This window comes from Danio aesculapii, chromosome 1, assembly GCF_903798145.1.
Source record: "Danio aesculapii chromosome 1, fDanAes4.1, whole genome shotgun sequence".
Taxonomy (NCBI): domain Eukaryota; kingdom Metazoa; phylum Chordata; class Actinopteri; order Cypriniformes; family Danionidae; genus Danio; species Danio aesculapii.
Window position 1 is genome coordinate 10,665,638 of NC_079435.1, and position 26,158 is coordinate 10,691,795.

Sequence of the window (26,158 nt, forward strand, 5' to 3'; positions counted from 1 at the left end):
TGAAAATTAAACCACACTGAACTAAACTGAACTTCAACTCTGAAAACTGGACTGACACGGTTTCAATTTACTAGAACTTCAATGCTAAGCTGCTTTGACTCAATCTACATTGTAAAAGAGCTATAGAAATAAACATGAATGGAATTGAATTTCAGAATTTGATGATGAGAATAACAATAATAACACTCTAAAAGAATAAAAATGACTTTCTGTAACAACGGCAATTGCTTAGAAATTAATTACTTGTATTTTAAGCTGCTGATTAACAAATTTTGTTAAAAACAAATACACCATTTTCATAAAACATCTTTATTTTTAAGACAAAATAAGCATAAATGATACTGTAATAACAGCTGGTTTGACTCATTAGAAAAAGAACACATGCATTTATTATATAAAATAGTGTATAAAATGAATGCACCCTTGTGAACAACACTTTTAGTGACAAACATGTTTTAAAGTAAACACTTTAAATAAACAGAAAAGGGGAAAATAAACTACAAGTAAGAAGCATGCACAAAATAATAGATTATGTTTTGACAGAAAGCAAGAGATTTTCCAAAAATCCATCACTTTTACAACTATAACACTTTCAGGTGGTCATTCAAAGCATTTAAACAGCCACACTGACTGCATATAAATTAATATAAAAATATCAACAATGACCTGTCAGATAGTATTCAGTTTTACAATATTTTCAGCCGTTTGGCTATAAGATGTTTTTAGCAACAATAGCCAAGCAGTCATTGGTCTTTGGTTTGGTGTAAACACTGAGAGCCACACGAATAGCCAAATACAAAACATTTCCAGATGTCGTCACTCTTCTCGCCCGCTCTGCACCATAGAGTATTTCTTACAGGGGTTTTTCAGGCAGGCAGGAGGCCACGTGATTGGCCAGCAGAAAGAGCAGGGCACGTGGGTCTGAACGTTCCTCTCAAACAGGTTAAACACGGGGTTCCACCAGGTGTGAGTGAGGTAGTTGTTCGGCGAACACTTTAAAGTCTGAAGAAAACAACAATACAGTGGAGATCAAACTTAGGGAATTCACTTCATTCTGTAGCCGCTGGCTGCTTAGTCATTTTTAAACATATTTGAACAGGATTAGAAGCATGTATGTAGCTTATTTTATCTTAAAAACCCTGGTTAACTAGCAACTTAAAAGCAGAGGAAGACTGTCTCGAGGGAGACTAGCAATATCTCGAGGGAGACTATAGAGATGTCCCGAGGGAGACTATAGTGGTGTCCCAAAGGAGACTATAGCGGCGTCCTGAGGGAGACTAAAGCAGCTCCCCGAAATGAGACTATAGCGGTGTCCCAAGGGAGACTATAGTGGTGTCCCGAGGAAGACTATAGAAATGTCCTGAAATGAGACTATAGCTGTGTCCCGTTGGAGACTATAGCGGTGTCCAAAAAAAGGAGACTATAGCGGCGGCCTGAGGGAGACTATAGCAGCTCCCCGAAATGAGAGTATAGTGGTGTCCCAATGGAGACTATAGCGGAGACTATAGAAATGTCCTGAAATGAGACTCTAGCTGTGTCTTGAGGGGGACTATAGTGGTGTCCCGAGGGAGACTATAGCGGCGCCCCGAAATGAGACTCTAGCGGTGTCCCGAGGAAGACTATAGCGGCGTCCCGAAATGAGACCATAGCGGTGTCCCGAGGGAGACTATAATGGTGTCCCAAAGGAGACTATAGCGGCGTCCTGAGGGAGACTATACCAGCTCCCCAAAATGAGATTATAGCGGTGTCCCATGGGAGACTATAGCGGTGTCCCGAGGGAGACTATAGATATGTCCTGAAATGAGACTATAGCGGTGTCCAAAAAAAGGCGACTATAGCGGCGTCCTGAGGGAGACTATAGCAGCTCCCCGAAATGAGAGTATAGTGGTGTCCCAATGGAGACTGTAGCGGAGACTATAGAAATGTCCTGAAATGAGACTCTAGCTGTGTCTTGAGGGGGACTATAGTGGTGTCCCGAGGGAGACTATAGTGGCGCCCTGAAATGAGACTCTAGAGGTGTCCCGAGGAAGACTATAGCGGCGTCCCGAAATGTGACCATAGCGGTGTCCCGAGGGAGACTATAGTGGTGTCCCAAAGGAGACTATAGCGGCGTCCTGAGGGAGACTATAGCAGCTCCCCGAAATGAGATTATAGCGGTGTCCCAAGGGAGACTATAGTGGTGTCCCGAGGGAGACTATAGATATGTCCTGAAATGAGACTATAGCGGTGTCCAAAAAAAGGCGACTATAGCGGCGTCCTGAGGGAGACTATAGCAGCTCCCCCAAATGGTACTATAGCTGTGTCTCAAGGGAGACTATAGCGGCATCCTGAGGGAGACTATAGAGATGTCCCGAAATGAGACTATAGCGGTGTTCTCGAGGAAGACTATAGCGGCATCCCGAAATGAGACTATAGCGGAGTCCCGAAATGAGACTATAGCGGTGTCCCGAAATGAGACTATAGCAGTGTGCCGAGGGAGACTATAGTTATGTCCCGAGGGAGACTATAGCGGTGTCCCGAAGGAGACTATAGCAGTGTCCTTAGGGAGACTATAGCGGCTCCCCGAAATGAGACTATAGCAATGTCCCAAGGGAGACTATAGCAGTATCCCGAGGGAGACTATAGCAGTGTCTTGAATGAGACTATAGCGACTTCCCGAATGAGATTATAGCCGCGTCCCGAATAAGACTATTGCAGGGCCCCAATTAAGACTACAGTGATGTCCCGAGGGAGACTATAAAGATGTCCAGAGGGAGACTATAGCAGTGTCCAGAGGGAGACTATAGCAGTGTCCAGAGGGAGACTATACAGGGTCCAGAGGGAGGCTATATCGATGTCCTTCAAGCAAATCGTGACTAGTCTTATTTTGATCTTCCACAAAATAAAGGGTTTTGAAAGGCCCTGAATATTTTGTTCAGCTCTGATCTACTAGCATGAAACGACCTAAACTAAAACTCCTTCAAATTTTGAGTGATGAAGATTACATTATTGCTTCCATTATTTTTAGGATAACATGTTAATTTCATTTCATGCTGACATTAATGTTCATGACAAACAGCAGTCTGAGGAAATTTGGTTAGTTGCATTGCGATGACATTTTAGATCCAAAGCCATTTAGCAATTCCATGAAAATCAACATTTATAGATGAGGATAGAAGCCCTGAAGCCTGACATTACTGTGGCCGAGATTTCTTTTTTAGAACTCGAACCTGTGACCTTTACATTACTGGCCGAAAGTCTCGACCTCTCACTGCATTCACATTAATTCATTTTGCAGATGCTTTTTCAGACCATGCATATAAATAGCCTGCCTGAGATTTCAGATATGAGATATCAGAAAACATCAGTTTTGAAGTCATCGGCTACTCTTTTTTTTGCCAGAATGCACAAGTGTGATGTGTTTTGATCGTTTGAAAGGATTTTTTTTTCTGTGTAAAAGATCCAGATTGGCTTAAATGGAATGTGCTGCACTTTACCATCATAAGGGAGTCATTTCTCAAATGATCGGCCTAATGGATTTAGATATTCTCAGTGTGCTCTGAGTCGTGTAAACACTTTCAGTAAAAGGCTTAGTGCCGTTTTGGTGCCTTGGGTTTAATGACACCCAGAATCTAAATCACAAATTGAGCTGAGAGCTTCCTATTGGCTAGATGTGTGTGTGTGTGTGTGTTTGTACATTTCTATGAAAGACTAGAGGTCAGTCCTAAGATCAAAAATTGTATGGAGAATATACATGTGAAAAAGAACAAGTTCGTGTAGGAGTTCAGTGTTAGTTTTGGTTAAAAACACTTGTTAAAATGTTAAAAGTTGAGACAATAAAATGATAACTGTGACTATTTTACCCTGCAATGCCTTTGCTGATTAAAGATGAGACTAAAATGTAGTAACAAAATAAAAACTTGACCAAAATCTCTCCCTATTCTTCATGGAAAAAAACTTAATTCATTCATTTATTCATTTACCTTCGGCTTAGTCCCTAATTGGGGTCACCACAGCGGAATAAACCGCCAACTAATCCAACATATGTTTTACGCAGCGGATGCCCTTCCAACTGCAACCCAGTACTGGGAAACACCCATACACACTCATTCAGGCTCATACACTATGGTCAATTTTGTTTGCCCAATTCACCTATAGCGCATGTCTTTGGACTGTGGGGAGCACCTGTAGGAAACCTACGCCAACATGCAAACTCCACACAGAAATGCCAACTGACCCAGCTGGGACTCGAACAAGCGACCCTCTTGCTGTGAGGCAACAGTGCTAACCACTGAGCCACCATGCCGCAAATGTAATAATTATAAGAATAATTTAGATGAATATAATCTCATTATTTAAGAATCATTGTTTAATTTAATTTCAAGCTCTTCGATTCACCCCAACTAGATTTCCTCTCTTAAATGTGAAGTTCATAATGTAACAAATGCTAATGTAATAATGTTTAATAACAAAATAATTCATGCATATCTACCTGCAGATTAGCCATGGTGTGATACCAGTAGAAGAGTCTTGTGGTGATAAAATACGCCACCACCACATCCACACTGTAGTGCTCGTGGGCTACCAGGATACACACAACACCCACAGCCGCTGTTAACCAACACAGAAGATGGTACCACCAGAAAGAACGAGGAGAATCTGCAAAACAAAGTAAGACTCAGTTATGTGTGTAATTAGTAGGCCATCATTGTATATTTAAGTACAAATAAAGTCTGGCATCTTAAAACGACTCTTTCTTCTGTTGAACACAAACAAAGATATTTTGAAAACCGGTAACCATAGACTTTCATCATTTTCATTTTTCCTATTATGGAAGTCAATGGTTTCCAACATTTTTCAGAATAGTTTATTTCTTGTTCGACAGAAGAAAGGAACTCATAATGGTTTGGAAATACATATAAATTTTCATTTTTGGGTGAACTATCCCTTTAAATACCATCACCACTGCCGAACTGTACATTTATGCAGTATGGATATTATAACCACATTACTTCAACAGTGGTGACCAACATTATTCAGACACCGGCAGCCAGATCTGAAAATACCAACCTTTATTTGTCTCCAAAATATGATTTAATTTCAATCTTAATTTGTAAATCTGTGTGAAACCAGAAGTTGCTTAGACTTTTATTTCAGTATGTTGATGCACTTCCAACTGAAATTGAATATTGAGCAGGGGGCGGGGCTTTCTTTTGCGCATCATTCCCTTGTAACAAAATAACTGTAAGGGAGGCGTGATTAAGGCCCAATCCTGATTCTACCCCTTAGCCCTTCCCCTTACTCCTCGTTTTGTGTATTCACATGAAGAGGTAGGGGTGTCCCAATTCACTTTAGCTTGAAGGTATAGGGCTAAGGGGAAGGGCTAAATAGCCATTGAAACTGACATTTTTCAAGACCATACTCAAAACCAAGGGGTATAAAAATTTCCCAGAATACACCATCTACAACGGCAACATGGCTGCACATGGAAGTCAGGAGATGCATTATGAGATGCATAAGTAATGATTGTCATTATTATGAATTTTTACAACAAATAAGCATTTGTTTTAATACTTTCATAACTGTGTTCCTGTTTTACCGTCATGTGTTTAAAAAAAACAGCTAAATTTCGCTGTCTATAATCCATAATAATAACTCTTGTATAGCTGTCCCGCAACATACTTTCCCATCTGACACTGGAATACCCTGTCAGAAAAGTCTAGTAGCTGGGAATGAGCTTTTTACAATGTCTGGTATAATGTTAATGTAGTTTTCGTATAGATGAATATGGCCACGGTGTAAATACACAGTATAGTTACGATCTTATTGGATCGTTATGATAAAATGATATCGTTGCCTTCAGTGATTTCATGAAGTTAATCACCCAAAATTAACTTAACTGGATTAACTACAGCAGTCGCCATTGTCGATCTCATATGAAGTACGAGCTTGCGATGACATATGATCATGTATGCAGGTGTTGTAGTGCTGTCCCATTTCTAAGGGTAACATTTGAAGCCCTTCTCCTTCACACTCTGTTTAAAGGGCCAATGGGAAGGGGTACGGGTAAAAAATAGAATTGGGATTGGACCTAAGAATATTGTGCCTGAAGCAACAAACTGACATCATCAGAGAAGAACTGCAAAACTCCAAAAGCGGAAACAAATAGACTTTGATTGTAGATTACCAAAACTATTTTGTTTTTGTTGCATGGATTAATTATTCACCTAAAAATAACGACGTGTGCTAGCAAAATAAACATAGTAAATTTAGATTTCACACCGACTTTAAGTTTAATATTTGGCTTTTTCCTACAGCTACAGCAGTAAGAATTATTAGCCCTCCGAGAATAAAAGTTGTTTTTAATTCATTAAAAATCATTTTAAGGTCAATATTATTAGCCATCTTAAGCATAATGATTCGATTGTCTGCAAAACAAACCACTGTTATACAGTGATTTACCTAATTACCCTAACTTCAAATATTATGCACTGTCATCATGGCAAAGATAAAAGAAATGAGTTATTAGAAATGAGTTATTAGTTTAGTTTATTTAAACTAATTATTCCCTGAAATGCATCAAACACACTCAAAACAATATTTGACTAATAAAAATACTAATATATAACATGATAAACAAAGTATAAACGGTAATTAAGAAACATCAAACACTATAAATTATAAGTTATCTATAAGACAATATTAGAACCCGAGGAATAAAGGAGAGTTCATGATGTTTAGTTTTACTCCTGGGTATAGCAAATGACTTATGTCGCCGAAGAAGGTAGGATGACACTGGAGCCTTAGGCAGGAAACAATGCAGTGGTGATAAACTGTCATTAAGTATTCTAGTGAGAGTACATATGGGGGCTTCTTCACGCCTTTCACTCAGTGTTGGAAAAGTCGGAAGCTAATAATTAGGAGCGCTAATAATTCTGACTTCATCTGTACTTCCTATATTTTAAATTGACTAAAACATTACAAGAAAAATGGCCTAAGACTCCTTCTGATGGCTCTATTTTATGGTTTACGACTTTGTAGATATTTCATTGGATTTATGGGTATTGTAAAGGCCAGTTTAATCAAGAAACCTCTTAAAAATGTTCTAATAATTTTGGCCACTGCTGTAATTGTCAAGCAGAATTATGCTTCCTTTCTGTAACGCTGCTGTGAAATAATTTGTTTTATGAAAAGTACTATACAAATAGAGCTGAATTGAACCTACACTCTTTGAGGAAGAGGTATGTGAGGGTGAGGATGACAGTGTGGCCACTGTACAGAAAGTCTCCACACAGCAGATGAGAGCCAGTGATTGATAATCCACCGCCAGACAGCAACTGTAAAACACGCTGAAGCTTCGCTTGGGAGTCTCCGTGGAGCTGAAATGAAAGGAGATAAATGAATGCTGAAAGACGAGTGGTGTGTTGACATGAATGTTGAAATGAAAAATCATTCCGTGAACTGATATAATCTGAACCCTTGGTACTGGCAGAGGATATTAGAGATTTGAGAAGCCGAATAGCTTTTCTTCTCCTAGGTTTAGGATCCTGAGGGGATTGGTGTAGAGGAGGAATATCAGAAATTGTTTTGTTAATAAGGTTTACCTTTGGGGCACAGACCATGTGCATGCCAGGCACCGGTAGAGTGGTGATGTACATGGTTATGCATCTGTACATGTACAGTGTGCCCAGCAGGAAGAAATAGCGTCTTGCTACAATAGCCCTATATGGAAGAGAATATACATTTAGTTTTTTTTAGTTTTTTAATTGTTTAAAATAGTCATTTTGTTGCATTCCCCAATTCAAAATATTAATAATTTCATACAATCCCAAGTATTTACATCAGTTTAACCCTTTCTAGCAGTGAAAGGCAATGAAACAAATGAAATAAAATGTTACCAAAGTTAAATAAAACTAATCAAAAACTAACTGCCTTGTGCAGAAGGACTTTTAATTTTCAGGAACCAGTTCAAGTAGAAATAAGATTCACTACCTGATTTATATATAAGATATAAAGTGGGTCTTAGAATGCACAAGACGCACTGCATTAATTCCCATTGTTCTGTGCCATGTCTTTAAAATATAAACATTTATTTTACCCCAGTATTTTTAATGGTTTCTGCGCTAGCCTGTTTCTACTGACCGCGCTTGCATTTAAACAGCTTTTCACCTCGTTTTACGCTTGAACAATCAAATGAATGCTTAAGTCTATTTAACAGATTATATTTTAATTACATTACAACATCGAAGCTGTAATATGCACTGTATAAATTTGAAAATAATCACATTAAGCTTTCACCGGAAGTTTATCGGCAGGGGAAAAAAACACACACACACACACACACACACACACACACACACACACACACACACACGCACACACACACACACACACACACACACACACACACACATATATATGATTTTTGCATGATTTGTTAAACGTGTCTGTCTGCATTACTCCAACTTACTTTTAACACCACAATCGAACCTAAGAACATTCTACTAATCAGAAAGTCAAAAAAAAGTTCCTTTCTCTCTCTCTCTCTCTCTCTCTCTCTCTCTCTCTCAACATTTTTCAATATTTGTATTTATGTGGATATTTTAATTTTAAAAAATTGTCTTTCTTTTCTTTTCATTCCATTAACACCTTTATTAACACATTTGTATCTGTTTTTAATCATTTTTATTCTTTGTTGTCTTTATTTTCTTGTATTTTTTGTTTTTTTTATTTCTGTTTTTGTAAAGCACTTTGAATTACCATATAGTTTTTCATCATTAATGGAATGGTTCACCAAAAAAAATTAGAAAAGGAACAATAATATTTATAACTCAGGTTGTGTTTGCCAGTACAAACAGAACAGCTTGAAGAAAGTAAATAATGGAATAATTTTCACTTTTGATTGAACTACTTTAGTCTTGCTCCTTTTCTATTTTTGTCCAATTTAATATAGTTTCTTTTGCTTCAGTTCGGAGTTTGTAATGGAATTCTCCACATAGATTTTAGATTCGCTTCATTTCTTCATGAATTCTTTTTGACAAATGAAGGGGAAAATTACTATCACAATTTTTTTTGCAACACAGGCACATTGTGAATACGTAGCCCTGTATACACTTTTAGTGAGCGCGAATTATGTAGCCACAGGTACATATGGGTTCATTTCATTTTAAAATAAATGCTACAGGGTGGTATGACGCAGCAGGTGGCTTCTGTTTCTTTTCACGCTACCAGCTGACTGCCTACCTCCGTGTGGCGTTTCTGGTGTTACCATATTGCCCAGTTGCTCGCCACGTACGTCAGAGGACTTGAGACGCAGAGCAGAGTTGACCGTGACGACAGGGTTCGAGTCTGCCGATGAACAGTTCCAGAAAGCACGTAAAACAAAAACAAAAGGCAAAAAACTAAAAAAAACAAGATTAAGATCTGAAAACGTGATAAAAATCAGGCGAGGGCTTTTCTTTTTCTGGATTGCTTTTGAAAACACTGTCGTTGGGTTTAGGGAAGGGGGTGATCTGGTCAATCGGTGCTTTTGAAAACACTTTAGGGTATGTTCAGGGTTTTACGCGAGAACAGCAGGCGTGAATAGCACTTGTGAGAGAAATTTGAGATCTGAAAAAGTGTACACAGCTGCAAAAAGAAAAGCTGCAAAAAAAAAAAAAAAAAGTACCTCCTGGGATGTATTTTGCGCTCTCCAGAAATGTATACAGGGTACGTATCAAAATGAGCTTGGGTTGTTTTTTTATGTAGATCTCATATAAAATAAATAAAGCCAACATAATTTATATTGCCTCCCCAAAAATCTAAATGGATTCTTCTGCAGTTATTCAAACTATTGAACACATGTTTTGCTTGATGCTTGGTGATTAATTTAATTCCCCGAGGTGCCCTCAAGACGATTGCGTTCCCTATTAATTCACCTTGGTCTACACCATAAACATATCCCATTAAATGTCTAGCAGAGCTGATCAATAGGTTACAGTGTCATCATCAGGATAATGTTGCTCTTACTTGTATCTGTGAAAGAGCAACTGAATGCCCCATATAGACACCAGAACCATGCCGTTGACCTCAGTCACTGTAAACGCCCACTGCACGCGGTCTATATAGTCAAAAAACTTATCCGGCAAGGGTGGGCTGTCCTCCTTGGGTGGTACTCTCTCGTGAACCACCGTAATCATAACCGTAGTCAAAACCAGGTTTAAAGCTGCATAAAACAAGGCGATGAATGTCTTCCACCATTCTGACGGCAATTGGTTGCCCTTTCCTTCTGGAACAGAGATTTTGACGTAGTCTCGATGGCGGACCAGGCCTTTTCTCAAGCCGTTTCGCTTTGCGTCTTCAGCGGCATGTACAGGGCAGGTTGTACCCGGGGATGGAGCTCCATCTGTTCGGGAGGTGCTTGTGGGGTCCTTGTTTCCTTGGTGGTCTGACGATGCCATGAGTTCCCGCAAATTCCAACTAATGACTGATTGCTGCCAAAATCCTCCTATAAGGCACTGTTGGTCAGTCTCCCTGGCGGTGATAATGACAGGCCTGCAGATTCAGCTCTTAAAGGATATGGCTGGAACAGTCTTTTAAAAAAAGAGTACAGAAGTACATTAAATGTGCAAGAAGTACATTATAGACACGTTTAAAGTGTTACATCATGCAGCTTGTACATTAATAATTGATGGAGGCTGTTTTTAAAGATTCCTGAATTTACACTATGTTTTAGAAAAAGGTTTGTTTTTAAATAAATGCTGTTCTTTATTTTTAATTCATCTGGGAAAATAAACAGCACAGTTTTCATAAAAATATTAAGCAGCACTTTAGGCATTGATTAAGAATGCTCCGATCGATTGGCCAGAGATTGGTAAGCCGATCGCAATTGTTTGTTTACGAGATTACAAACATAGAACTTAAGAACTGAAATCTTTTTACATATCAGAATTGAAAGTTCTGTGTTTTCAACAATATTGCAAGTTCATCAAAACGTGGCTTGAAATATTAGGGAAATAAAAACAAAACAAAAAATATTTTTAACTTGAATATTTCATAATAAAACAAATTGTAATAAACAGTACTTTATTGACCTATTTCCTTTTAGTAAAGAAGTAATGGATTTATAGGTGTGCATTTTAACTTATACATCAAATTAGGACTCTAAACTTCATTGGGATATGTTGGATTCTTCTTCCATCATTTGCAATGTTCCAAATTGCTTTGTTAGTCATTTTTCCAACTTTTTGTATCTGTTTTCTCAAATATTTTCTGTAAAGCTGCTTCTGACCATCACATGTCCACACTAAATGGTTATAAGAGACATGTTTAAGTAATTATATGCAAGATCTTCAATTTATTCTCCTAGGTAAGGCAAGATATCTACTTAAGTATCATACTTGGAGGTAAAATGTGCTTTATGCATTATAACGCTTGAAGCATTAGAATCGGTACTTGGGATTGGCCAGTCACCATGACAAGGAATTGGTTCTCGGTATCGGGTGAAAATTCTTGATCGGGGCATCTCTAGCATTGATGTTAATGAACAATTATTGCACAGAAATTCTGGATATTACAATTATTTTGGAAGGATGCTGAAATGGACAAAAATTGATTTAAATGGACAAAAATGACATAAAAATGAATACATTTTCCATACAATTGGACAAATGGCCATTAATAAATACACCAAAACTATTATAGCTGCAGTGATTAAAGTATGAGGTAAAAATAGTTGCTGCCTTAATTTTAAGTTGAATCAAATGAAATTTACAAGTAAATGTAACGTACATTACATTAAATTGGCTTTAACTGAGTTAAACTGTGTGTATAATGTATAAAAAAGAAAGTTGAAACATTCTTATTAAGTTCTTAAGTTCAAGTGTCACAATAACATGGTAACATCATTTAAAATAATACTTATTTTGCTAATTGTATTTCGGTTGAGCTTGTATGCTGAAAACAGTGGCCAATCAGAGGCATTTAGATTAATCAATGCTGAAAGCGAGTTTTGTTGAGTGAACACGTTTGCCACTTCTCTCATCAAAAACAAACTTGCTGAAACAAATTAAACAAGAGATTAATTCAGCATCTTCTAATTTAATGATTATACCTGGGGTTTTTGAATAACTTGCATTAGATTAATGTCATAGACTGACATGTTTTATCTCTGTGGCCAGATTATGACATGCTTTACTTCATTCTTTTAAAAAGACATTAATAATCATTATTACAATACCACAGCACTACCCTGTCAATGCAGTTTCATTCATTCATTCATTTTCCTTTGGCTTAGTTCCTTTATTTAACCGGGATCGCCACATCGGTATGAACCGCCAACTTATCCAGCATATGTTTTATGCGGCGGATCCCCTTCCAGCCACAACCCAGTACTAGGAAATACCCATACACACTCGTTCACACACACACACTCATACAAAACGGCCAATTTAGTTTATTCAATTAACCTATAGTGCATGTCGTTGGACTGTGGGGGAAACCAGAGCACCCGGAGGAAACCCACGCCAACACGAGGAGAACATGCAAACTCCACACAGAAATGCCAACTGAACCAGCCGGGGCTTAAACCAATGACCTTCTTGTTGTGAGGTGACAGTGCTAACCACCGAAAAAAGTGTTGCATGCAAAACTGTTGCAAACATTTTATTTGTGTTGAATTTAAACAAACAAATTAAATTGAGCAATGTTCAACTTAATTTGTTTGTTTAAATTCAGCCCAAATAAATTGTTTACAACCACTTAATGTAAAAAAATTAAGTAAATCCAAGGAATTATCTTTGAATAATTTTTTATATTTATAATATTGTGACTGAATGACGCAACTTGTAAAGTTTAAGACGGAAAAAACAAGAAGGTGATTGTAAAAAAAATAGAAATCAAATCCAGAGAGCAAGCATTGCTCCTACATTTTCCCCCAAGAATATTAACCCTGATATAAAACATCCCCTGAGCCTCTGTTACATGTACAATGTAATCAAAAAAAGCAAAACATATCATTTAAAAGCCGAAACAACTGACACAACTGCCATCTAGAGAAAAGCCACACAGCAGAAAAGTATCCATGTTCAGCTCCCGAGTCCTGACTTCTCAAACAAGAAAAAAAAATCATTTCAGGAATGACTTCTCTAAAAGCTTTTCAGGTCTGAGAACATTTCTCCTCTATCACACCTAAAGTGCATCTCAATAAACCTCATTACGGCGACATGCAATATTTACAAACAATAAACAGAGCTTTAGGACAGACGCGGAAAAAGAATGATGGATCGTGCAAATCCCTCAACACGAAGGCATCGATTTGCTCCAAATCAATTTAGGCTGAAATGTAATTGCATTGGAAATGAGTTCTTATTACAAATCCCATTCGATTCTACATCACATTTGTTCGAGTACAGAACAAAAAACACCAATAATCTCAAATAAGTTTCATCCTGCTACATTAAAAATGCAAATAGAGAGTTTCCAAAATGTTTTCTTGCATATAAAATCACTTGCCTGTTGTATCCCGAACTGAGAGCTTTCAGTCCCACACTTCTTCTCTGACAGTCTTTCTCAAACTTGCCTTCATCCCTCCACGTTTAGAGGGGCATGTTTTCCCAGTCTCCACCCTAGCGCTCTAATGGTGATGCTTGTGGTGGAGACCTGGCAGGGGAAAATCTCTTCCACATGCTCCCGGAGACAGTAAATGGATGGCTTGGCTCCGCGTGTCCCCTGCCCTGCCTGCGTGTGCTATTTCCAGCCCTGACTCCTGCCTCCAGACCAAGGCTGTATTTTACTCGCAGGGAGCAAGCGGTGCCCAATCGCAAGCAAATTGGTAATGATATGCTTGCGAGGCCTGTTGAGCGTTTTACCCCCTCCTTCAAGCTCGTGCCGAGGTTAAATTCAGCATCAAAGGAACGGTTGGAAAAAAGAAAGAGACCCCGCCTCGTACTTACAGAGATGAGAGGGAAAGGCTTTTCGCTCCGTGCGCTCAGTTCATTACATGATCGCTTTCAGGCACACTGAGTACTTTTTGAACTTGCTTACTTTTTGGATTTGAATGTCTTGTTTTCTATTCCAACACTTGTGTGTTCCATTTGCATAAAATCATGTGCTATGTAAATCATATTTGTATACTACCCTTCCTGGAATAGGAATAGGGGATGCTGCTACTTAGATTTTTTAAAAGGTTAAAAATAAACACACGTGTTTTACAATATATAACGCTTTACAAACAAATAAAACTATTTATTTCATATTTTTCTGCTTAATTTTCATTTTAGTTAAAAGTTTTAGTAATATTGTTATTGCATTTTAGTAAACTCTAGGTTATTCATTCATTTTCCTTCAGCTTAGTCCCCTATTTATCAGAGGTCACCACAGTGGAATGAACCACCAACTATTCCAGCATGTGTTTTACGCAGCGATGCCCTTCCAGCTGCAACCCAGTACTGTGAGATACACTCTCGCATTCACACACACACTTATATACTACAGCCAATTTTGTTCATCCAATTCACCTATAGCGCATGTCTTTGGACTGTGGTGGGGAGTATGGGGAGAACATGCAAACTTCACACAGAAATGCCATCTGGCCCAATCTGGACTCGAATCGGTGACCTCCTTGCTGTGAGGCGACAGTGCTAACCACTGAGCTACCGTGCTAATATTCTGACCTCAATTGCATATATAATACATTTTATTTGAAGTTTTAGTAATATTGTTAATTACATTTTTAGTAAACTCTGGGTTATTTCAAAACCATTTTCGGTAAAGTATGAAAAAGCCCCAAAACTTAAAGTTATGTAAAATTTTGGTGACAAAAAAATTGATTACATTTATAGTGCTTTTTTTTACATTTTTGCTAAATGTTTTTATTGGTTGTTTACAAATTCTAATATTTTAGAAAATGGCAATTAAAAATGTTTTTTTTTTTGTTTTATGGTTTTAGCTTTACTTATCATTTTTTTAAATCACCAATTAAACCAAATTTGGCCTGAAACAACTTTGCGTTGTTTAGAGTGAAGAGTGCCCTGATATGTGTATTTATGCAGTGATATTTCTACTTTAAGAATAATGCTGATATGTTGACATTAATCTAGAAACAAACAGACTCATTTTCAGTTCTAAAAGCTCTGTTTATGTGTGTGCATGCTTTATTCATTCATTCCATCATTCATTTTCTTTTCAGCTTAGTCCCGTTATTAATCAGGGGTAACCACAGCGGAATGAATCACCAACTAAAGCTGCAGTCCCACTGGACTTTTCCCCCCATAGACTTCCATTCATACGCACGCAAATGCATCAGACTGGAAACACAAGCTTGTGCTACACGTTTCACAGTTCGCTGTGTTGTAAGTTCAAGCTTGGTGAACTCTGGTGATCACTTGACTGCGTGAGACCAATGGAGGATCAAAACATGACCTCTCTGGACAGAAATTTAAAATATGGACCAATCGCTCGCTTTTTTAAATGTCTAATTATCTTATTTAATCCCACCCATTTTCTCAGCACCGTACGACAGAATTTCACAAGCTCAAACTCGAATGTGACCGCGGCATTATCCAGCACATGTTTTTTACAGCTGCAGCTCTGCACAAGACGTTTGGCCAGCGGAGCCTGGCCAACTGAGCCTGGTTTCTCTCAAGGTTTTTTTTCTTCACTTCCGCCATTAGTGAAGTTTTTTTTTTCCCCTCTCCGCTGTCGCCACTGGCTTGCATGGTTCGGGATCTGTAGAGCTGCGCATCGTTGGATTTGCCCTTCAATATTTGGACTCTCACTAGTGATTATTAAACCACACTGAACTGAGCTCAACTGAACTGAACTTAAACACTACAAACTGAACTACACTGTTCCTATTTACTGTGACCTTTTATGTGAAGCTGCTTTGACACAATCTACATTGTATAAGCGCTATACAAATAAAGGTGAATTGAATTGAATTTTACGCAGCGGATACCCTTCCAGCTGCAACCCATCACTGGAAAACACCCATACACTCTTGCACACACTCACATACACTTTAGCCAATTTAGCTTATTCAATTCCCCTAGGGCCGGTTGCACCAGCTGTTTGTAAGTTAAAATGTAGCCTAGTTGACTTAAAGGGACACAACGTTACAACTTACACACTACTAAACATTTTTGTGTTGCACCACTAAACTTAGTTTAAACGTAATGCTACGTTTCAACTAAATATTTATGGCAGCCTCACCCCATGTATAACTGTAGAAAAGAGATGACAGCGAGATTAGTTGACATTGAGAAGCTCGCAATAACAATGAAGAATGAGCTCCCTCTACTCACAGCCTCGTTTTCCTCCCAATTCTCGCATTTGTTTCGGTTTGTGAAAGAAGAGTTTAATTTTCTTTCAATGAGTGTTTTGTGTTAAATGTGTTTACCAATTAAAATGAGAATTTCTTCATGACTGAGTTTTTCCTCCCTGCTCCTTTCTCTTTCATATGTAGGATATTCAAGGATTCAAGTTTAATATTTTGATAACTTCATGATGTGCATTTTGAGTGCATTCACGGCTCGTGATGCAGGTGTGTGCATCGTCTGTTATTAGTGAATGACTATTATTATAATGCGCTATAAACTATAATGAATACTATAATGCTTTAGACTATAATGAATATAATGCGCTATAAAAATGTGATTTTATAATTAAATTTTCATAGGACAGTTATATATAGATTCATTAGTTGCAGAATTTTAAAGCAGTTTACTGATTTAAATGCTTTTTATTGGATATTACGTCATTCAATGCGACTACACATGACTTTACGTAGAGCTTTCGACCTACTAACTACAGTTTGCCTTAAGAATATGTGGTGCAACCGAAGTAAGATCAAGAACAAATTTAGTTACAAACTAGCTAGTAGTTACTAAGCCCCTAGTGTGGACTTTACGTTCCAGTTTAAGAAAGAACTTACGATCAGCTACCCTACCCTGTACCGCATGTCTTTGGACTGTGTGGGAAACCGAAGCACCAAGAGGAAACCCACGTGAAAACATGCAAACTCCACACAGAAATGCCAACTGACCTAGCCGGGGCTCAAACCAGCGACCTTCTTGATGTGAGGCGATTGTGCTACTCACTGCGCCACTGTGCTGCCGCAGGCTTTATACAACTGTTTAAAAATACCTTTTAATTAACAGTTGCTTGAATGTGTATTTTAACTAAACTAGTCTGATTTTTAGACATTTATCCACACAGTTGAACTTTTGGTGTTAACTGCTGTTTAACAAAGCAACACTTACAGACAGTTTTGGAGTTTAAAATGAAAATTAACCTAGGTCAAATTTTGGGTAATGAGATACTTTTACCATTTCCTTTATTTAATGTTTTTTTAAGCATTGTGTAAATTTAGAGGAAAATGTGTCAAAAACAAACAGTGAGACCATTTTAAAGTGTTTTTTCCCTCCACAATTTGAAAGGTGTTTAAATGAGCCAAAACTTTGTGTACAGATATCAAACAATCTATGTAATGGTTAAGTTTTAGGGTTGGACTTTAGCACCTCGACAATATTTTCTCACTGATATAGTAAGTCCAACAAACATACTGTGTGGGTTTGTGTGTAACATACAATTAACTTCAGCTGTAAATTATGAACTATATACACACCCTTTGAAGATTTTATGGGATGTCTCCTTGGCTGGGTTTAAACCGCTGTGCCTCTCCCAAGTGAACTGATAGCTGGAAAGAGGATGGTTGAAATGTAAAGATCTGAAGTTGAGACAATTACATGTTAGAAAAGCAGGGCATTTGTAATATCCAACAGGTTTCCAAATTTAGATTATCGCAATTACACTGTGAGCTTCAAGCAAATAATAAAAAGTTACAAATATTTAAAAATATAATCAGAGTGAACTAAAATTAGGATTATGACTAGCTATTCTCTACATAAACATTTAGCATCACGGGATAAATTCCTACAAAATGCTTTAGCGTTACTATTTTTACATTAGCCCACACAGTAAACAATATTATTGACCAGACAGGCAATGTTCACGCGAAGTCAGCTTAATATAAACCAGATAAACTTTTTTGGTGAATAATTTAAACTACATTTTCAAGAAGAATGACCTTTTTTACAGTTTTAGTGGGCATCGTGTCCTCTCAAAGAAAACAGCTCGACGCTCTCCTTTCAACACACGTCTTCTTCTCCATTTTAAAGAGAAACTTTAAAAAATGCTGACTATATAGCACTTAAATTTAGACATTTTATAATATTTTAGTTTTTTGTAAGATTAGTAAACTACTCTATGTGGTAGTACGGATTTTGGAGAAAAGGAGGGCAGATATTTTTACGTAAAATAAAAAATATGTATTAATAGGGGAAAGAGGCGGCAAATTACGTTGCTAAGAAACGGTATGTTAGCTCGCGTTAGCTTCTCTTACTGAAGCCGAGAGAGCTGGTAATAAAAGTGAATAATATTAGTGTTCTGTAATGTTTTATATCATATTATACATAATTTGCGGCAACAAAAATAGCTGAATCATTAACAAAATAGTTCACAAGTCATTAAAATAGCTTTGTGAATTATATAGGTCTAACTTAGGCTACTTCTTAAGTTCGTTTGTAAAATAACTGAAAAGTATCTCCCTAATGGCTGTTTCCTATGAAAGTTTTTCCTAACAAAATTCAAATGCCTAAAAAGATCAAATAATAAATTAAATCTCAAAAACAACTACCCAAATGATAAATCAAATGCTCAAACTATCATATAATAAATCAAAATGCATTCTCAAATGAGAAATCAAATTCTCAAATGTATTTGATATTTAATTTTCATGATCAACTTAGTATAAATCTGTGATAATTAAATGATAGATAAATGCTCAAACTATAAATCATATCAAACCGACACCGCAAATGATAAATTAATGTGACGGTATGACACCAATAGGTGGCAGCAAGTACATTCAGTTCAGTGATTTGCGTGTGACAGTTAAAACAAGGTACTATACTAAACGACAAATATAACACACTCATAGATAAGCATCTTGTCATATATCAAACAAACTGTTGTTGTAATGTTGTTATAAGTGTTATTTGATATTTTTGTATGGCTCTAAACTTCACGAGACAGAATGAGAAGCTATAGTGGAACTCAAACGAGTTTGTCAGTTTATACTCGAACTGTTTTTAATGTGACACCATCACAAGTTGCACATGTGCTGCTTCCTAGTGGATGTTTTGCTCAATTCAAACACTGTGAGTAGATGCACTTCACGTTATTTATTGCTTCTTTCCTCATTTGTTGACTTTCATTGATTGTTTTCTTTTGTAATGTCGTGACGCAATGGAAATCCCAGTCAGTTACCTTACTTAACGTAATGACGTTTGACCACTAACATCTGTGTTCAATTATTTATTAAACCACTAAATACAAAATTAATGCACTGAGGTAAAGCTGGTTTTATATTCCCACGTTCGTTCATTTTTTAACAGTGACAACACCTTTTCTACACTGTTTACCATGCTACTTTGAATATTCGGTCTGAAATAGCATGCAAGTATGGCTTCAAAACAATATTAGCCATATTTAATTGACTAAACAATGTTGTGCTTTTAAATAATACTTTTCTGAAATGATAGTATTAAGGAGAAAGTCCGAATGTGCGAATATAACACCTATAAACTTTGCCTCAACAATCAATGCTGATTTGTTGTAACTAAAAATATTAAAAACGTATTAAGTTGTGTTATGAACTTAACACATTATCTTTCACTAACACAATTTTACATAGATTATATTAGCAAACCAAACTTTTAAAATACTCACATTTAAACACTAACACATGTGCATTTATTTATTATACAAAATGTAAAATTTATGCTACATATGAGGTTTTGTAGATGGATAAACACCCTTTTAAACATAGTTTGGCATCGTTTATAGCAAATTAATCATTTAAAATACTCTGTCGACCACAAACAGATATGTGCAGTTATTTATTATACTTAATATAAAAATTATGTTGCATAATAGGATTTGTCAATTAACAATTTATGATTCTCTAACTTTATTTGTCTTGTTATTTGTCCAACCCTGTTCCTAGAGATCGACCTTCCTGCAGATTTCAGTTGCAACCCATATCAAACACACCTGCCTGTAATTATCAAGTGCTCTTCAGGTCCTAATTAATTGGTTCAGGTGTGTTTTGATCAGGGTTGGAGCTGAACTTTGCAGGAAGGTCGATCTCCAGGAACAGGGTTGAGCACCACTGGTTTATAACAAACGAAACATTTAGAAGACCAGCATTAATCTCTTTGCCTTTAATTGTTATATTCCAGCTATTTACTTTATATTCAATTTCCAGTTATATTGTTTACGTTGTTTTTAACTGTGACATTATGCTTTCATTAACTGTGGTAAAGTTGGTTTTATAGTCACACATTCGGGCTTTCTCCTTAATAATATAATTTCAGAAAAGTATTCTTTGCAACGGCTAAATAGTGAAATCATATTAGTAGCCAGTGACTATCAAAGCACAACATTGTTCACAGTCAAATAAACAGTGCTAATGTTGTCATACTTACATGTGATTTCAGACCAAATATTGAAAGTATCATGGTAAACAATATAGGGAGCAAATAGAGAGCAACTTATCTTTGTTAAAAAAATTCTTTTATTTAGTTTGATTATCATTTGCATAACATTTTATACATTTCAATCATTGATAAATACAACATATCAAAGTCACAAGCGAAATAAACAGTGCTTTACGGTTTTCTGGGACTCTTAATAGTATTCAGCTACAAAAATTTAATAATCCAATGTAAAAGAGCACTGTATAGTCTTTATCTTATTAATAATTCTAAACGTTTAACCTTCATTTAGTTACAAACTAAAAAATTGAATAGTCTCTGAATGCTTTAAACTCTCCTGAAATCCTCACACAATCACAGGCTTCAGAAACGCAAATGAAAAGTTTGTACACCGGCAATGTTGAGTTGATATTTTCACCAGGAGCCACGGCAGCAAAGCATAACCATATTAGATTTAATATTAATAATAATAGATATTATGGTTATGCTTTGCTGCTGTGGCTCCTGGTGAAAATATCAACTCAACATTGCAGATCATGTGATGTGACTATTGCGGATGCGCACATTGCGATATCATATATTGTGCAGCCCTAAACTTGACCCTTTCTAAAAAATTCAGATTTGACATTTTTAACCAAGTCTCTTAATTTTTATTACAGATTTCAAGCTTTTCATGCATTCTGCCCTCAACTAGGCTGTCAAAATGAAGCAAACCGATCCCGAAACACACAAAGAGAGCCTCTATCTGGAGGTGTGCGATGCAAACGGAGCTGTGTCTCTCCCCCTGCATTCCTCCATCGTCCTCTTCCTCCTGTCCTACACCGAATGCTCATCTTTCCATGTCTGCCTGGTCACCGATCAAGCGGACGTCCTGCCGTCACTGTCAGCTCTGGTGCCTGCGGGTCTCTCTGTTTCTGTGCTGAGGAGGGACGAGCTGCCAGGCATGGTTAAGATGTGTCGTCTGCCAGCCGCTCTGGAGTCTGACGTCTGCTTTTGCCGAGCCGGCCTCGCTGTCGTGCTCAGACACATCATTCAGAGCGCATGCCAGCTGATGCCCGGCCGCAGGGACGTGGCGTCACTTTTGGGCTTCAAAAACACCTGCCTCAAGGCTTGTGCTGAGGTGAGAGTGCCTTGTTTAACCCCTAAACCCAACGGGGTGCTGGAAATCCTTGAAAATGCTTAAATTTGAAATAGTGTTTTGAAGATTTTGAAAAGGATTTTGGATAATGTGCCTGAAAATGTAATTAAGTTGCTTTCATAATAATGTATCTTATTAAATAGATAATAATGATAAAGTAATTATTGATTTATTTTTATTTTTCTCCAACTTATCAGTATTTACAGTTAGAGATGCTAGAAAAAAACGATAAAATGATTGTTCACATGCATATGTATATATTCTAAACAAAATACAGCCACATTAACTAAACAAAAACAGAAAAAACCACACTCATAAAAAACACAACATGGTTATCCGGTTGAATACGCACAATAATAGGTGAAAAAATTCAATAAAATACAAATAATAACTGTAAATGACTAATAAATGGAAATATAATTAAATATTGAAATAAAATAAATTGTTATGCTTTTGCAAAAAAAATGCCAAAAGTGCACCCTTTAAAATGAAAATATTAATTTGAGATGAAAGCAGATGCATGAAAGTTTTCTGAAAGTAATTCAAGCTTTACACTCGTTTGAAACCTCATTAGTAAGAAGTTTGTTTACAAACAAAAAAATACATGTGTGTGTATATATATATATATATATATGTGTGTTTTTATATTTATATTTATTTTACAAACCTGTTGTACAAAGCCAAATGTCTGAACAAATTACATTCCAAATTTAAAGTTGATATCTCAAAAAATAAATTTAGGCGCAGTGCCAAACTTTACCACCAGATAACATCAAGACCCCATTGATGACCATAAAACAGGGCGTCTCTGTTTTCTGTGATTATGATATAAATTATATTTGTCATACCTTTCAATTTTTAATACCGTCATACCTTTCAATGGGTACAGATTTTTTTTAGCATTCTTCAAAATATCTTCTTTTGTGTTCAACAAAAGATAGACCCATATTTTTTATTCTGTTTTTTTTGTGAACTATCCCTTTTATAAACTAATACGGATTTGCAAAATAAGCCATTTATTGTTCACTTATTAGACCTCAACATGTAAATAATAAAGCAAACTTTTTTTTTAAGCTTTGCAATACTAGACAGTTGTTCAATAAAGATGCGTTTTTAGTTCGTTTAAAGTAATCGTCCACCCAAAACTGAAGATTACTCACTATTGTTTACTCAACCTTTACTTGTTCCAAACCCTTATGAGTTTCTTTCTTCTGCTGAAAATAAAAAGAAGATATCTTGAGGAAAGCCGAAAACCATTGACTTTCTTAGTATTTGTTAGTATATGTATATGAGTTCACTGGTTACAGATTGTTAACATTTCTCAAAATATCTTCTTTTGTGTTCAACAGAAGAAAAAGAAAGTCAAACAGGTTTAGAACAAGCAAAAGTTAAGTAAATAATGACTTTTTTCAGTTTTTTGGTAAACTATCCCTTTAATAAACTAATACAGATTTGTAATATCTGCCAATTATGTTTACTTGTTAGACCTCAACATAATATTTGCATAAATAATAAAGCAAATATTTTTATAAAACTCATTTGAAACCTCATTAGTAAAAAGTTTGTTTATGAAAAAAAAAAAAAAAAAATATATATATATATATATATATGTGTGTGTGTGAATATATGTATTTTTTGTTCGTAAACAAACCTCTTACTAATGAGGTTTCAAATGAGTTTTATAAAAATATACTTTTGTAATATAATATAATATTATATATATATATATATATATATATATATATATATATATATATATATATATATATATATATATATATATATAAATTACAAACCTGTTGTACTAAGCCTAAAATCTTAAAGTATTTTCCAAATTTAAAATTGATATCTCAAAAAATTAATTTAGGCGCAGTGCCAAACTTTACCACCAAATGGCATCAAGACCCCATTAGTGACCATAAAACAAGGCATCTCTGTTTTCTGTGATTGGGATATAAATTAAATTTGTCATACCTTTCACAAAATTTCTGAATTAGTCGTCATATTCAAAAGTATACAGACAGTTGTTGGTATTTGATTTTAATTTAGCCACTAACAAAGAAACCTAAAAATATCCGGCAAGAAAATTGAGAGGCCTTCATAATTTTTCTTTACATTAAAAATATTTTCAGTCTAATTTATTTCCATCAAATTACATAATTGATGTTATCTTTTAAACTCTCAGACTTTACTTGTTGGTTGTTGTAGTAAAATAATGGTCTGAAATCATGTTTCAAATGAATAAATTACTGTTGCTCTTAGGGCTGTGTGATTTGGGGAAAATATCTAATTGATTGATTTATTTTTTGACAGATATTGCGATTTTTCGATTTGTTTTGCGATTAAATTTTGTAGTCAAGCTTCAGCTCAATAATCTGTATTTTAGCTTCTTACTGCTAAAATGCAGTGAGTGTTAGTTAAAAAAGGAACAGAAAACATATTAACCTAATCATTTATTCAAATAATTTTTAAAAATTCAGAAATGAAACCATAATTTTTCTCTATAAAGCAAACAGTAAACAAATAAAATGACCTTACCTTTCTGTAAACAAGTTGAACTCAAATTAGGGAGATAGTGCAGCTTATTATACAAACAAAAACATAATAATTATAAAAATACAAAAGACTCAGGAAAATAATATGGCTCATAAGAGCCTTTCTGTAGCTTATATTGTCTGAAACAAAATAATGCTACACAAAATATCATGATGTTAAACGTACAGCTGTGGTATAAGTGCGAGACGGAAGTGTATATATCCTGCATTTAGATGAGTTTTTCTCTTTGGCCACTGCATTAAAAGGCACTGCGTCTTTATTGAGGTAGTGCATTATGGCATTAGTTATCTCCTGGGTAGGGTTGCACCAGCGGTTTGTAAGTTCTTTCTTAAACTGGAAGGAAAACTCCACATTTGGGGCTTTGTAACTAAATTTGTTAACTTTCTCTTAAAGCAAACCGTAGTTAGTAGGTCGTAAGCTCTCTGTAAAGTCATGCATAGTCGCATTGAATGATGTAATGGCGTATCTAATAAGAAGCATTTAAATCATTAAACTACTTTAAAATTCTGCAACTAATGCATCTATTTATAACTGTCCTATGAAAGTTAAATGACAAATTATTATATTTTTATAGTACATTTATAGTCAGTCATACAGAAGATGCACATAACTACATTGCGAGCTGTGAATGCACGGCAAATACACATGAACTTATCAAAACATTAAACTTAAATTTTGTGTGACTTTGAAACCAAAATATTCCCATATTACCGATGTCCTGATTATTAATGCTTCTGAAGCGACAGATGCCATCATCCCACTCGCCCGCACTTTCTGCATAGTTCGGTTGCGCAATTATGACTGGGCAGAACGAAAGTATGCTCACTTAATTGGCTAGTAAGGCTGTCACACTCAGACACCATGCAAGCATTTGCTTTGTGCGAGGGAAATTAAATACATATTTCACATCGCAGCCTTAGCTAATTGCAACGTTTCAAATGGCGATATTTCTTTAGACTATGATATTATGGTTTAAATAATGTAATCGCAGATGTCATGCAGGTGAGCCATTGGCAGTTAAGGGGTTAAAGTCCCGCTGCAGCGACACAAGCGTGAACTAATCACGTACCCAAAGGGTGACAAACACGTTGACATGTTTTGACAGGTGTAACCTCTTAAATGTTGGAGTCTGTGTCAGAGAGTCGCATATTTAAATGTTGATGATTGAGCTCAGTGCTTTCAGATAGTAGCTATAAGGCATAACGGAGCAAAAACAAGCTCAGGTTGCACCTTTTTTGGGGCTGAATTTAGAGCCTTGAGCTTTTTTTGGGACAGGTGTGATTTCTCAAGACACCCCTTTCAGTCATTTAAAAATGTATGGCTTTAAAATGCCTTCAAGCAAGTACATTTTTCTGAAGTAAAACATTTTTAGGAAAGTTTTGTCATTTGTCAGTCAGCCCGCAACAACAGCTTCAAATATGCTTCATGAGTCAAATCGGATATTAGGAAGACGAATAACAGCAAATGTGGACTATAGTTTACTATCCATAAATTCAAATAAAAGTATTAGATGAACAGTCGAAAGAACTTAAAGGTTATACAACTTTAAAACTAAAATAAATTTTAAAAAATGCTCCTAATCAGATAAATTAAACCTACATTACTGTAAAATTCTATAAAATGTGTATCAGTGGACAAAAAGGTTTCAATATTGTTTTATATTTAACAAAATATTAAACGCTGAACTGGTTTTGCTTGCTTTAAAGTATCAACTGTCTAGCACTAATTTAAATAGACTGCCATTTATTGTTCACTTGGACGGCAATATGTAAATAATAAAACTAAAAAATTTTCTCTTTTCAACTAGTATATGACAGTGTACTGAACAAAAAGGCAGATATTTTGAGGAAAGTTGAAAACCTGTAACTATTGACTTCCATAGTATTTGTTTCCCCTAATATTGAAGTCAATAGTTACAGGTTTTCAGCATTTTTTAGATCTTTTTTCTTCA

The 26,158-nt window shown here is 36.0% G+C and overlaps 2 protein-coding genes across 2 annotated transcripts in view; one reads left to right on the plus strand and one right to left on the minus strand.

The window, feature by feature from the left end:
* Positions 1-293: 293 nt before the first annotated feature.
* sgms2a (sphingomyelin synthase 2a) lies at positions 294-10,616 on the minus strand. The gene is made up of 5 exons (XM_056466123.1): positions 9,988-10,616; positions 7,584-7,701; positions 7,205-7,358; positions 4,472-4,638; positions 294-1,002 (listed from the first exon to the last, which is right to left on the minus strand). The coding sequence occupies exons 1-5, from the start codon at positions 10,416-10,418 to the stop codon at positions 817-819; spliced, it is 1,056 nt and encodes a 351-aa protein (XP_056322098.1). The 5' UTR covers positions 10,419-10,616; the 3' UTR covers positions 294-816.
* Positions 10,617-19,109: 8,493 nt separating this feature from the next.
* The window catches only part of gstcd (glutathione S-transferase, C-terminal domain containing), a 106,933-nt gene continuing 99,884 nt past the window's right edge, over positions 19,110-26,158 (plus strand). The window contains exons 1-2 of the mRNA XM_056456570.1: positions 19,110-19,175; positions 21,173-21,633. Of these exons, the coding sequence (XP_056312545.1) occupies positions 21,217-21,633 (417 nt within the window). The 5' untranslated portion in view covers positions 19,110-19,175; positions 21,173-21,216. The remainder of the gene's footprint in view (positions 19,176-21,172; positions 21,634-26,158) is intronic.